We start from the raw sequence: 14,220 nt of genomic DNA on the forward strand, positions 1-14,220 counted from the left end.
ATTTTTGACCACTAATTTCTATGATATTTAGAATGCATACATTTCTTTCAGATATTTATCTTTTGTCTTCAGTTTGGTAAAAGAAATGCATAATTACAGTGCCACTAAATTAAACTCTGTAGTTCTTATAATGCAATCATGTATCTTAGCATTAGAATGTAAGATCTGGAAAACTCAAATTAAACCACCTCCACTGCCTACTCTTAAAGCTATTTACTTGCTTTGAAGCAATCTGTTGCTATTTTTGCAAAAGATGTCCCCCCGGTCTTCCAGATTGGATTGGGAACAAGCAGCACATTGTTAATTTTAAATATATGCAAACATTCTACAATTCAGACTTAAGAAATCATTCTACAATTCAGACTTAAGAAATCATATCATCTTATTATAGAGTATCAGAGGGCTCAGCTTTTTCTTTATTGGGAGTAGGTGAGACTTTCTACTGAGGAAAGTTACCTATATTTTCTGTATATGCTACAGATTTTGCATATGTTGATGTCCTTGGAGAACCACATGAGTTTGTATCTTATTTGTGTCATTGCTTTTCACCTAACATACTTTAATGGGCGGCATATTTCCTTAGGGTTATGACTATAAATGTGTGATTGTTAGCACGGTCTTTTATTGGTCTTATGTGTTTTCACGTGTTTTTTTTTTCTGTCCCTAATTATGTCTACTTTCATCAAAAATTATAACCATTCTGTTCATAATTTCTTTCTCAACACATATCTTTTAAGAAATCTTTGCTTTAGACCTCTACCCTGTAGCATCTGTCTTTTATTCACCAAATTCTATAGTATTACATTTTTCAAATTTTCAAATATAAGGGCCTTCATTTTTTTCTCCCTTTCTTTCTACATTCATCCTTCAGTACCACTGCCAAGTTAAATCTCTATCTTTTTATTTGTCTCAACCACCTTTTCTCCATCATTCACTTCCTTTTTTCTGGACTCTCCATCTGAAGAACGGCTCATATATGGCAATAAAAAAGGTACAGACCAGACAGAGTAACATTGTTTTGAAATATGACTTCATAAGTTACCTCATGTCCATGTAAGTTGGCACATTCATTGCATAATGTTTTGAGAGTCTTCTGGGTCTTTTGCAAATTTAGCCTGACTCTTATCTGAATTAGTATTTGCTGTTTTAGAAGTCATATTCCAAGACATCTGTCTTTCTGTGCATGGAAATAGTTTTCCCTCTTTTCATTCCTCTTGTTTTAAAATTTCATTCTTTTGCTTATTTGTAATGTTTTGTACTTTTCCCTGCATGACTAGGGGTGTTTGATTGTCTGTCTTATTCCCCAAAGTACTTTTAAAGTGGACATTTACTTTACTATGATGCATGATGTGTTTGTAGACTGATTTTAAATCCTGATTTGTACAGTGTGTTTATATTCCTTAAAATTGTTTTGAGTTCAGTATAATTTTCGTATCATTTGGTTTTACAGATATATAAATTAAGGCTGAAAATACAAATGTATATTGTTATAGCCATCCTTTTCAACCTGCTACTCCTTATACAAAATCAAACTGTTTTAAAATTTCTGCCAATTTAAAAATAAAATATCTATATTAATTTATTAGAAGAAAATCAAACCTTATATCCTTGGAAAAGTCGTTTAATAAACTTAGGGTTTTTGTTTGTAAAATAAGGAAATATCCCCAGTGTGTCTTCAGATTCTGATATTTTTTGAGACTTAACCTTTTTTTTTTTTTTTTAATCTGAAGAACATCTCTTTGATGTTATAATGACCATATAGTTTTTTTGGCGCTTTAGTGCTCCCAGTATTCCAGTATTAACCTTTAGAGAATAACATATAAGGTAATTGGAGCCCTGATCTCTAAATATGTGCTGTTTTCCTTCTTGAAATTGGACTTTTTTTTTCTGGTTTTCTTTCAGTTAAGTGTAGTCATCATCTTAGTTTTCAATTATGTGTATTTGTAGTCTGCTTGAATTTGAAATGAAATGCTCTCACCTACAAGACTGGATTGTTCAGACCTCCGCATACCTACGGCCCATTTGCTCTAGCATCTGAGCCTCTCCTTGACCTTCTCCTCAACAGTGGTGCTTCCATATGTGTGTTTTCATCATGTTGAAGCACAGCTTTAAGGAAACATACTCGGGTCCAGATTGACTCTGGTTGCTATATATGTGGTAACAGTACTGAGATTATTGTTCTTGCTGGAGACCAAGGGAAGGAAGAGTGACCTCTGAGTCTTTGTCCAGCCACAGAGCCAGCTCTTTTGATGTATTCTTTAGCCAGCTTTTCGAAAGAGTTTCTTACCGTTTGTCTCATATTCAATGCCTGTTTTTATAAAAGCTTAAGTATACTTGCATGGCTGTGGAGGACAGCTAATCCATGCAGTTGAGATATTCATTGTTGCTGAAATACTTATGTAGTCACTATTTTGTGACTACCTTTGTGATTATTACCCTTTGTACATTATTTATATATTAACTTGGAGTAAAGAAGCTTATTCTTTCATAATAGGATGAGATGTTTCTAGTGTGCATGTTAAAGGCTTTTGTGATAGTTAAACAGAAATTTTCCATTTGTCTTAGTCTGCATGCCATAGGCTCCCATGAAAATTTAAAACTATAGGATTGTATCTAGTTTTTTGTCCTCTGGTTTGTAATTCAAGTTCGGCTCAAGTCTCTCCATCCCCCCCCCACAGCCCCCCCCCTTTATTCCTTTCCTGATTAGTCAGTATTGAGAGATAATTAAAGTTTGTGAATTATTCTTATCAGACCCCAATATTTGACTAGTGATGAGCTAATCATTGAGGGAGTGAGAAACTTCTGGCATGATTTCTAGTGCCTTCCATGTGAGTTGGTAGCAGGAGACTTGGTATTGATTTAGATGAGTCTGGAGTAGGCTAGTAGAATAATAGAATAATGCTTGAATGCCCTAAATTTGAGCCCCTTTTTCTATTTATTCCATTGAAAGTAGGTTCAGCTGCAGCCCGGAAAGAAATCATACGAAACAAAATCCGAGCAATTGGCAAGATGGCAAGAGTCTTCTCTGTTCTCAGGTACCTGATACAGTTTCCTGATTATTTTGCAGAAATTATTTTATGAGCATTGTTCTGTTTGAGAACCTAGAGGCAATGTGGTTTTCTTTTTCTATTGAAACTAGTTGTACATTTATGCACCGATGAATCTGGTGGTGTTGTGTTTGCCTGCTTTTTTTTGTTTTGTGGTGCTGTAATTAAACCCAGGACCTAGAACATACTAAGCATACATAACCCCATACATAACATACAAACCCACTGAAATTAGGGTTTGTGCCCTTTGGATCTTGCTCTTGCAGTGAAAGCACTAAATCTACACCTTAAAATCAGATCAGGAAAAGATTCCTGGTGAATTTTCCCATCCATATAGGATATCTGTTTTGCTAGAGTACATCTTGCCTTCCTGGGGTTAAAATTCAGAAAGATGAGATTTCAGGAAAACAATATATGTTTCAATTGTAATGCGTCTACCCTCCTAAATGAAACATTTAGAATATGGGAAAATATGTATCTTGAAATTGAGGGAAATATGTTAATAACCATGAATGTCATGAATTATATATACAGCCTACATCTGGGCCCTAGCTCTTCTTTTAAAGTAAACATTTATTGATAGACTTTTATTTTGTTTGGTTTTTGCTTTTTGTAGTTTTGGGGATCAAGCCCAGTGCCCTGTGCATGCTAGGCCAAGACTGTACCTCTGAGCTACTAACTCTCTGATACTTGTTACATTTCTCTACTGTAGGGAGGAGAGTGAAAGTGTGCTGACACTCAAGGGCCTGACTCCCACAGGGATGTTGCCTAGTGGAGTGTTGGCTGGAGGACGGCAGACCTTGCAAAGTGGTAATGATGTTATGCAACTTGCTGTGCCTCAGATGGACTGGGGCACAACTCACTCTATTGCTAACAGTACACATAATGCATGCAGGGAACTCCTTCTGCTTTTTAGTTCCTGTCTCAGCAGCTGACATAGCAGGGTACTATATGATAGGCAGTTATCTGATTAGTACCTGGCCAGTACATAATATTGATAGAATGGGTTGTCTTTCACCTGAAAATGATCGTCAGTTCCCCAGCTTTTCATAAAATGATGTGGGAGCAGCTCATGTCATAATTCTGAAATATTTACTGATTCGTTTGTCTAATGCACTTTTTTCTTTTAAAAGCCTCAGTCAAGAATGTGAATCAGGGATATAAATATTACACAAATGGAAATGTAATTCCAAGTTTCTTAACTTTTAAAATTTATATAATTGTATTGGATTATGCTTATATTTTTAGGTATTTAATTTTTGAGTTAAAATTCTTCTTAGGCCCCAAAATCTTCTTTACGCACTTCACTTGCCAAAAAATTTATGCCAAATTTTGTACCCTAGTAAATGATTAGAGTTTGTTTTCTGTGGTGTTTGTTAAATGTTCTATGTATAATTGCCTGTCTGTAACATGCTGTTTCCTTCCTCTGCAGATATAGCTGCTTTCCTAAATCTGTCTGTCTTTCTTTAGGATAGCTGTATGTCTGTAAATATATGTTCAATTAAATTACTCTATCAGACGCTTGTCTGTCTTTTGATGTAGAAGCAGCTTTGTAGCACCTTGATTTTAGGTTTGCTGCATTTGTTGCTGCACTTGGTGCATTCCGAACATGAATGTAACGTTAGATATTAAGCTATTGTTATAAAGGGTTGAATTTAAATCCTGTAAGTCAAAATTGAAAGGGTGTTATTAAGTGTGCCTTTATTTTGCATGGAAATAAAAAAATTATACGTAAAGCATTCCTGTAATCTGGCTCATTGAATATTTTATGTTTTTTAAAAAGCTAACTTGATTGTTTTAGTATCTGTGTAAGTACTGGGTAAATTTGAAAGCCCATTACAGATTAAGTAGAAGAAAATGCTGTGAATATTGCAGCTCATACACAGTAGCACACAGTCTCAATGTCTTTCCCTTATGGATAGAATACAAAAATTGTAATGTGGAAAAAACTATACATAGAGCCACTTTGACAGCCCTCCAAGGCTCCTTGTTCTATTAAAATAGGCAGCGATAGATCTTTTGTCCATAATACAGTTTCTTTTTGGTATATTTAGTGATTTTTTTTAAAGTGGAAAAAAATTTAATTTAAATATTTAAATGAATTTGAAATTCCCTTAAAATGTCATTTTACTCAATTCCAAAACAAATCCTTTCTAATTAAAATAATTTTTGGTAGACAAATTATTTTTATCCTATATATGTTCTATTTTATATGTTCTTCTATTGTCTGCTGTTTACCACTGGTGCAACCAAGAAGTTCAACTCAGTACAGTAATGGCTTTCAGATTGAATAGGAACCACATAGAGCTTTGGATTTCTATGCTGAATAAGGTTTTTCTGTTTGTTTGTTTTTGTTTTATTATTTCAGTTTTTGTCATGGTGCTAGAGATCAAATAGTCTAGATCCTTGAACATTACTAAACCACTAAGCTATGTACTCATCCTTAGATTTCTTTTCTCTTTTCTTAGTTTTGGATTTAAAAGAAACCATTTCTGATTTTCTTTGCCCTCTATTTTTTATTACAAATATTTTTAAATGCCAAAGAGTATTTCAAGTTAAAATGTTAATGAATCATTAAATATTCAATAAAAATTGTTACTAGTAAAGGATAATTCTAATAAGGAAAAGTATATCCTTTGTTTAAAGGAGAAAAATCATAATTAAAGGATAGCATATGTAAGTAAATCTACTTGTTAGTTTTACATTGTATCCATGGCAAACCCATGCTTTCAGATTTTACAGTTAGCACCTGCTAATTACATGCTTTGTTGACAGCTCAGTACTTCTATTTATTCTTAATTTGCATGCAGCCTGAAGCTTATTTCTTCAACTTGGAAACCACCCTCAGCTGCAGGGAATGTTTGAAAGACAGCAGCTTTGCTGGAGGGACTGTCTGTTCCTAGTATAGAGTGAGTTACTGGAAGGAGCTGAGCCTAAGGGGTCTAATTTGGGAAACTGGACAGCTCCCTACTTCTGCTAGGGATGGCTCTTGATGTTATGGTTCGAGCATTTGGTGGAAGTTATTTCCCTAGCATATGAAAATTTGTTTTAAAAGAAGTAACAAAGCTCATGTAGAAACTACATCTTTGAGATTTTTTTTTAACTGAAAGATTAATGTTTTAAACTCCTACAGATAGAAACGCTAATGTTAACATATGACTGAGAGGTAATATAAAAATAAATTTAATTTTGAGACGTCAAGACTATTTTCAGAATGTAGAAATTACCTTTTCAATGTCTTTTACATTTTTTGTTTTGTTTTTCAAGACAGGATCTCATGATGTAGCCTTGGCTGGCCTGGAGTTCACTATATAGACCAGGCTGCCCTCGAACTCATAGAGGTCCTCCAGCCTCTGCCTCATAAGATACAAATCCTCCAGCTCCTGCCTCCTGAATGCTGGGATTAAAGGCACAAGCACCACCATGCCCAGCTTCTTTTTAGTATCTTTTTGGTTTTTTTAAGACAGGGTTTCTCTGTGTAGCTTTCTGCCTGTCCTGGATCTCGCTCTGTAGACCAGGCTGGCCTCGAACTCACAAAGATCCGCTTGCCTCTGCCTCCCAAGTGCTGGGATTTAAGGCATGCGCCACCACCGCCTGGCTTCTTTTTAGTATCTTTGAAGCTAATTCATATGTTATTTCTTGGGTGGAGGGGGTTGTTGTTGTTTTAAAAACTACAACTCTGCTGGAGTTTATTTTGGAGTTTTGTATTTTATTTCATGGTAATTTGATTAGGAATCAGTCCTATAATTCTATCCACATCACAGTTTATATGGGAAAAATAGGTATCTATCTCTATTTTAACAATGCCAAATTCCTGTTGATCATTTGTTCTTTGTTGTCTAGAAGAACATAATAGTTAAAGGCAGCACTCTACTGCTATTAGCACTGTGACCTGTGTAATTGAAAATTAATAAAAGAGAAGTACAGTAGTGGCTTTCAGATTGAATTTTATAGTTACCAGATATTTCTTTCTAGTTTTCTGTTCAAGCTTCAGATGCCCATATTTCAGTTGTAAGCCTTTAAACTTGACAGAATATGTAACTTACTGTCAAGTTTTTTAGCTTAGAGTTGATCAGTAGAATTTTAAACTTTTGATGTAATTAACTAGATACTAATCCTCTTAAAGATCAATTTTAGTCTTAATTTATCATACACAAGTTGTAGAATATTTCATATCAGTCACTTCTGCTATCACAAACTCTTAAGCCATAGTCCAATAAATATTTTTTTTCTTTCAACTTTAAATTATAACGAAAAGTGTTCACATTCTGAAAGGGGCTGATAATGAGTGTTTAAGGACTGATAAATATAGGTGGGTCTCTTTTCATTCTGTTTGGTGTATTTCTGTTTGTTTGAGACAAGGTCTCATTGTGTAACCCTGGCTGGCCTGGAACTCACAGAGCTCCACCTGCCTAAGTGCTGGGATCAAAGGTATGGCCACCATGCCCAGTTAGATGGATCTTTTGTCCTAGTTTTCTCTCTGGGAAAATTTTGTAGAATTCTTTCCAGATACACAGTCCTAGATTTTTTTTTCAAAGTTGAGTTGCACAGTGGGCATATATTGTGTATGTTTGAGTTTGATTTAGCAAGTAAGGAATATTTAATCTTTATTCAGTATTCATTCTACCTCTTTTGGATCCCCAATTCACTTTACTTTCTGATTAAGATCACCATTGTTTTCTAATTTAGTTTTAAGGCTCTTCCATTCATAACTGTTTTGGATGAAATAAATAATTTCTAAATCATACTTTTTCTTAAAAAGACATTTCAGAAGTAAGTATTGTAAGTACTTTTATTGTAGAAGAAGCAAAGCAGAAGAAATGGGGGCATTCTTGTTGTAATATTCTGAGCATGCACCCTTTGGGTACAGAAGGGATAACATTGTCAGGCAGGTACTATTCTTTGCATTTTTGGATCCTGGTCCCCAGTGTGAGCTCTTTTTTGTTTGTTTGTTTGTTTGTTTAAACCCAAAAATTAGCGAGTAACGTTTAAATTTTTTTTGAATTAGTGTTTCATTATCTTATTCATATGGGTGTTTGGCCTGCATATATATGTGTGCATGCATAGTGTCCTCAGATCAGAAGAGGATGTTGCATCCCCTGGAACCAGCATTTCACATTTTTGTTAGATGTCAGGAATTGAACTTCAGTTCTCTGCAAGAACAGCAGATGTTTAGAACTGCTTACTGCATTGCCCCAAAAGGCATCTTTGACTGCAAAGTGCAAGACTAAATAGTCAATTATTTAAATGGACCAGTACAAGTTATGCCAAGAATTTTTTTTCTCACATGACCTATAGGATTGTCTGAAAGACAATCCCTTAATGCCTTTCTCATTAGCATATGGGTTTTAAAAGATGCCCAGTAGCCTTTCTTTCTTCACCTAAGAATGCAGGCTTCTCGCTTCTAAGCAAATTAATCATCATGATAAACTAAATATAAATAGAATTTTAAAATGTTACAAATGTTTAGATAGTTGGACAGTCAGTATTAGAGTAGGAGCTAGGATGCAGTGGTATACACTCATAGTTTCTCAGCTACTTTAGAAACTGGTGCAAGCCAGCCTCCTTCAAAACAAACAAAACCCAAGTTCCTAGCATAGAAATGGTTCCTGTTAGGCTCCCCCTAAAGAACAGAACTTGAGAATTAGACTTATTCAACAAATTTAGGGTCCCTAACTTTCATCACAGTTATACTAGATTTTGCTACTGTGCTTTACATTATAAATTTAAAGGGACAGAAAACCATTACTGTCCCCTTCTAGTTTGTATCTTAGGAAACCAAGTAGTGATGAATGTTGTTGGTACTAGAAGTGAAAGAAAAGATTCTCCTACTTGCTTTTCTGCTACAGTGCAATTATAATTTTCCTGTAATGATAATGCACTGATAAACACAGTGAAAAATTCTAGTGCCATCAAAACACTGAATTTAAGATGAGTAATTAATACTGGAGTACATTTGCATGGGTGCTGAGGTGTCTGTCTCAGTAGGTCTATATGTCCTGTGTTCTGATGTCATAGTGCTGTGTGTAAGCTGTGCTATTTTAGGAATTTGGGGGATTGGGTAGAGCTTTCCAATATGGGTATAGTTTGTGTTCAATTGTAAATAATGATATAGTTTGGGTACTGTGATATATTAAGTGATCATTGCCTTTTCTGCTGTACAATATGACCCTTCTCATCTCTCTCATTCATTTTGCATGCCTCTGCTCACTTCTGTACAGCCACAGTTGAGGCTATTGAGGCTGAAAAAGGTACGATCAGAGTCCTTGCACTGGGCAGCGATCTGTGGTCTGTGGGTGGGCATCAGAAAATATCCTGTGGGTGTGTCTTATGCCTAGCTTACACAGATGAATCATACTGGCTGACTCATCAAATTTAACAGTCATATTCCTTTTTTTTTTTTTATCATCACAAGAGCTGATACCTATAGAGTCCTTTCTCTTTCTAGTATAATCCAGAGTTTATTATTGCTGAATTCTTTAGCATTTGTTGTATATCATAGCATTTATGTTGCCTGTTTTAATGGACATTATTAAACAAACCCTGCAAGTAGAGCTCTAGCCCATATTTTGTGTTTTATGCTACTCAGATTCTTTTCTTTATGTGAAACCCTCACTAAATAAATATGTGAGTTTGTTTTGGCCCATTCTAGTACAGAAACTGATACTATAATGATTTTTGTTTCCTGCAGTTTGGGCTGTAGTTTTATAGTTAAGATTATATTCAATGTGTATCAAGACTTAGTTTGATCTTACACACTTCTAAGTGGCCACAGCCATTTGTTTGGTTCATGTTTATAAGTAGTGCTAGACAAAGCAGTATATATTTTAAAGTTCTGCTCATTTATATATATAAAATTATTTTTCTCTTTAAAAAGAAAGCAAAGTTTTAAATTTCAATAATTTTTCCTTTTTATTGGTGGGAATGTATAACTATACTGTTAAGTTGTAGTTAAAACTAAGAACAAGAGTCAAAAAATGGAGAATCTAGATTCTATTCTGACACTGAACATTTCTGGCCTTTTTAATATCCTTTGTGAATTACAGGAGTCCTGTCCTTCTAAGTGAAAGAATTTGAACTTAAACTCTTTTTTTTTTTTTTTTTTTTTTTTTTGGTTTTTTTTCGAGACAGGGTTTCTCTGTGTAGCTTTGCGCCTTTCCTGGAACTCACTTGGTAGCCCAGGCTGGCCTCCAACTCACAGAGATCCGCCTGCCTCTGCCTCCCGAGTGCTGGGATTAAAGGCGTGCGCCACCACCGCCGGCTGAACTTAAACTCTTGAGAGTGTACAAAGTACTACGGGGACTAGAAAATAAGTAATAACTGTTTTGTTAATAAAAGAGTTTTAGCTAAATTAAAAAAAATAAATAATAAAATAAAAAATAAAAATAAGTAGTGCTAGAGATTAAATCTATAAAGCAGTTAGATTGTAAGTAATTATATGGATATCTTTCTTAATGAGCATTTTATTAATGGTATCTGTATCTTCCAGATGAAGTGAATGAGAATCCATAAGAATTGATGTAAGCTGGGCTTGGTGGTGAATGTCTATCCTAGCAGTAGGGCCATTGAGTCAGGAGGATCATGAATTTGAGGCCAGGCCAAGCTATATAATGATTCTAAGGCTAGCCTGAGCTATGTAGTGAGACCCTGTCTCAAGACAGTTAAAAAAAGCCTTAATGCTGAGCGGTGGTGGCGCACGCCTTTAATCCCAGCACTCAGGAGGCAGAGTCAGGCCTCTTTGTGATCTTTGTAAGTTCGAGGCCAGCCTGGTCTACAGAGCTAGATCCAGGAAAGGTGAAAAGCTACACAGAGAAACTCTGTCTCAAAAAACCAAAAAAAAAAAAAAAAAAAAAAAAAAAGAAGAAGAAGAAGAACCCTTAATACTTAAGAAGGATTACCATTTATTTTGACATAGTTTGTAGTAATTGGCCAGAGAATGAAAGGAAACATGTTCTAAAATATGAAACTATGCCTACTTTTTGTTTATCACCCGAACACAGTTCTAACTTGGGGGTCATTTTCCACTTTTTCTTTTTATACTGGTATTCCTCCAAGATAGTTCTTACCCTGCTCCATTTCACCTTCACTTGTGGAACATATTCTTGTGTTGGGGATTATCCTTACTTAGCTTCCTCAGTTGCCCCTCTCTTTGCTACCTCACCTTTGTGATGGTCACCTTGTGATCTAGGTTTGAGGTAAGAGGAGATAACTGGTTTAGTAGAAGCAGGCCGATACCCTGACACCATTGTCTGCAGGTTGATTTGGGGGGCAGGGAAAGGCAATTTTAGTGTTTTTGTTTTGCTTTACTTTAAGTAAGACAAAACAATGTTAACTTGTTATCTATGAAGTTGTCATCTTTTTATTTAGATTTAAGTGTTTCATATTTTAATGGGGAGACTAAAATGGATATAGAATTCAGTTAAAATTTAAGTGTTGCTATTTACAATAATTTCTTTTTTTCTTAAAAGTCATTATGTTTTTGAAAATTCAGAGTTGTTTTTACAATTACTGACTTATCAAATTTGCATTTTGTTAAGCAATACGAGGATTCTCTCCACCACATAGAATCTGCAGTTTTGAAGAGGCAAAGGGTTTGGATAGGATCAATGAGAGAATGCCACCCCGGAAAGATGCTGTACAGCAAGATGGTTTCAATTCCCTGAACACCGCACATGCCACTGAGAACCACGGGACTGGCAACCATAGTGCCCAGTGACCAGCGGCTTCCCGGGGACTCTCAGGTCTTGGGCCCCAAATGGACAGATCACCCAAGGAGCTGGAGGGGTCGGCCAAGCTGATGATAAATGTCACAGTCTCTCTGAAGAAACCATTGTGCTTTTTGAGACCCTTGCCCCCTTCCTGGATGGAGGCTTGAGGGCCCTGGGACATGTGCTGTCTAATCAGATTGGGTAATCGCTGCCACAGTGGAGAGCAGTGAGCAAGGGGCTTGGGGCAATTTCCAGTGGAGGCTATCTACACCTCCATTTATGCTTGTGGTTCACACATTTACGTTTACAAATGAGAGCTCTTTTTTTTTTTTCATCAGTAGGATTAGGTTTTTTTTCAACCATGACTTTAAATGCAATCTTTAGAGTTAACGTGGACTCTCCCCCCACCCCATGAAATGTCTTTAAAAGGATGAATTAGCATGGTCTTAAAATATATTTCTGAGGTTACTAGCTGTATTTTGAATTGTAGGCAAAATCTGAGAAACCCAGTTGGTGTTTATACAAAATGCTGACCTCAGGTCTATAGTTCTTAAATGTGGCTAATTCTGTAACATAGTCTTGGTATTTTTCAATTATGAATGCATAAACTATTTCTAAGACTCTTACTTGAACACAAATCCAGAAACCAATTTAGAATCTTTTTTGCCCATATCTTTTGAGATTTACACCCCAGAGATTTAAGGAAGAAAAAAAAAAAGCCTAAATTTTCAAATTATAAAGAATTACAGAATTACTCATTTAAGGTACTTTAAAAGAAGTTTGTACATTGTCAAAGTAAATTTTAATTCAAATCATGTCTGTAAAACTTGACGTATTTTGTGTATGCATGTTTTCATTTTGCAAATATTTAATATATAGACCTATGATGTACAGGTACAACATGTATAGGTTACGTAGATGTTATGAGAGATTTTAGTTTATTGTGAGTACTCCAGTTGCTTAAAAAACCACCAGGGTGATTTGCTACTGGCTTTCTATCATTTTTATGTTTAAATGCAAAGGAAAATTTAAAATGTCTGGAAATGTTTTTGATGAAGTAATGCAGCCTAGAAGCAATGGTTCTCTTCAACCCTTCAGATGTTAGTGGAAGCATAAAAGTCAAGACTGCATGTTGAAATTTTACTTTTGATAGTTACAGAACTGCTTGGTTAAACTAAGTGGAACCATGTGCTAATTTTACACAGTTATTGACCTGTGCTGATTGCCACTGTAGTTTGGTATTTCCCTTTACTTTGGTGGCCTGCTTCCCTCATGCCCTGGAATATAACTCAGAGCTCCAGGCAGCGGAACCATCTGTTGTTTTGTTTGCCAGAAAGTGCACCCTGTATGGTCTCCTGTCTAAGTTGGAAATATTATGCATGTGCAGGACTATTCGAATATTTTATAAACAGTAGCACACAATAAATTCCATGCATGGGCCGCTGCTCCAATCTCTGTGTTGGGTTTTATTTGGAAGGTATAATCTGATTTAACCTTTTTATGCAAATTGTAAAATTCTATTCATGGAGCTAGGATATGCATCATAGATTATCCTATAAATAATTAATTATGATTTTATGAATTAAAGTCTTGTCTATAAATTTTACTTGTATTTATTTATTTTTTTTGGTTTTTTGAGACAGGGTTTCTCTGTGTAGTTTTGGTGCCTGTCTTGGATCTCACGCTCTAGACCAGGCTGTCCTCGAACTCACAGAGAACCACCTGGCTCTGCCTCCGAGTGCTGGGATTAAAGGCATGCACCACCACCACCACCACCACCACCACCACCACCACCACCACCACCACCACCACACCACCACCACCACCACCACCACCACCACCACCACCACCACCCCACCCCTTACCCCTCACCCCCCACCCCTGGCTTATTATGCTTTTTTTTAATGTGAGTATTTGAGCATTAGAGGACTTTGAATGCCTCCAATAATCTTCCAAAATATAATATTTAAAGTCACCTGTGGCTAGGGCTATGTAGTTCAGTGGAAGGTTGCTTGCCAGACATGTGCAAGGCCCTGGGTACCCCTACCGTAAACACAATAAAAGTCACTGTTTTCACCAACTCTTAGTGGAAGAAATGTTCTAGTCTTGAACTTTGTTAGAGTGATAAATTGTGTTTTGATAAATTGGGTAGTTTAGCAATAAGCAAAATACTAATATTTGTTTACTCTGAAATTGTGCTTTGCCTCCTGTGCCATGGTTGAAGTGAGTATAACATTTTGCAAATGGAGAAATTGCTCACAATTTATACTATAATATGACAAATAGCTTTAAACAGTAACTATGATACACATAAAGCATAGTTTATATCAAAATATATATCTTGCCAAATTCCAGATAAAAACAGAACCTAAACCCGGTGATGGTGGCACATTCCTTTAATCCCAGCACTCAGGAGGCAGAGGCAGGCAGATCTATGCGAGTTCAAGGCCAGCCTGGTCTACAGA

At 35.9% G+C, this 14,220-nt stretch overlaps 1 protein-coding gene across 7 annotated transcripts in view; it reads left to right on the forward strand.

Moving 5' to 3' along the window:
• Positions 1-13,206, forward strand: part of Ppp3cb (protein phosphatase 3 catalytic subunit beta) — a 49,451-nt gene extending 36,245 nt beyond the window's left edge. Inside the window, exons 11-15 of one of the 7 annotated variants that reach the window (XM_028879710.2) lie at positions 965-991; positions 2,951-3,035; positions 3,760-3,857; positions 9,269-9,298; positions 11,585-13,206. In XM_028879710.2, coding sequence (XP_028735543.1) covers positions 965-991; positions 2,951-3,035; positions 3,760-3,857; positions 9,269-9,298; positions 11,585-11,763 — 419 coding nt within the window. In that variant the 3' untranslated portion in view covers positions 11,764-13,206. The remainder of the gene's footprint in view (positions 1-964; positions 992-2,950; positions 3,036-3,759; positions 3,858-9,268; positions 9,299-11,584) is intronic. The other 6 variants (XM_028879711.2, XM_028879713.2, XM_028879714.2 and 3 more) reach the window with 6 other exon arrangements.
• The last annotated feature ends 1,014 nt before the right edge of the window (positions 13,207-14,220 follow it).

The sequence above is a fragment of the Peromyscus leucopus genome, chromosome 9 (assembly GCF_004664715.2).
Source record: "Peromyscus leucopus breed LL Stock chromosome 9, UCI_PerLeu_2.1, whole genome shotgun sequence".
In the NCBI taxonomy this organism is placed as follows: domain Eukaryota; kingdom Metazoa; phylum Chordata; class Mammalia; order Rodentia; family Cricetidae; genus Peromyscus; species Peromyscus leucopus.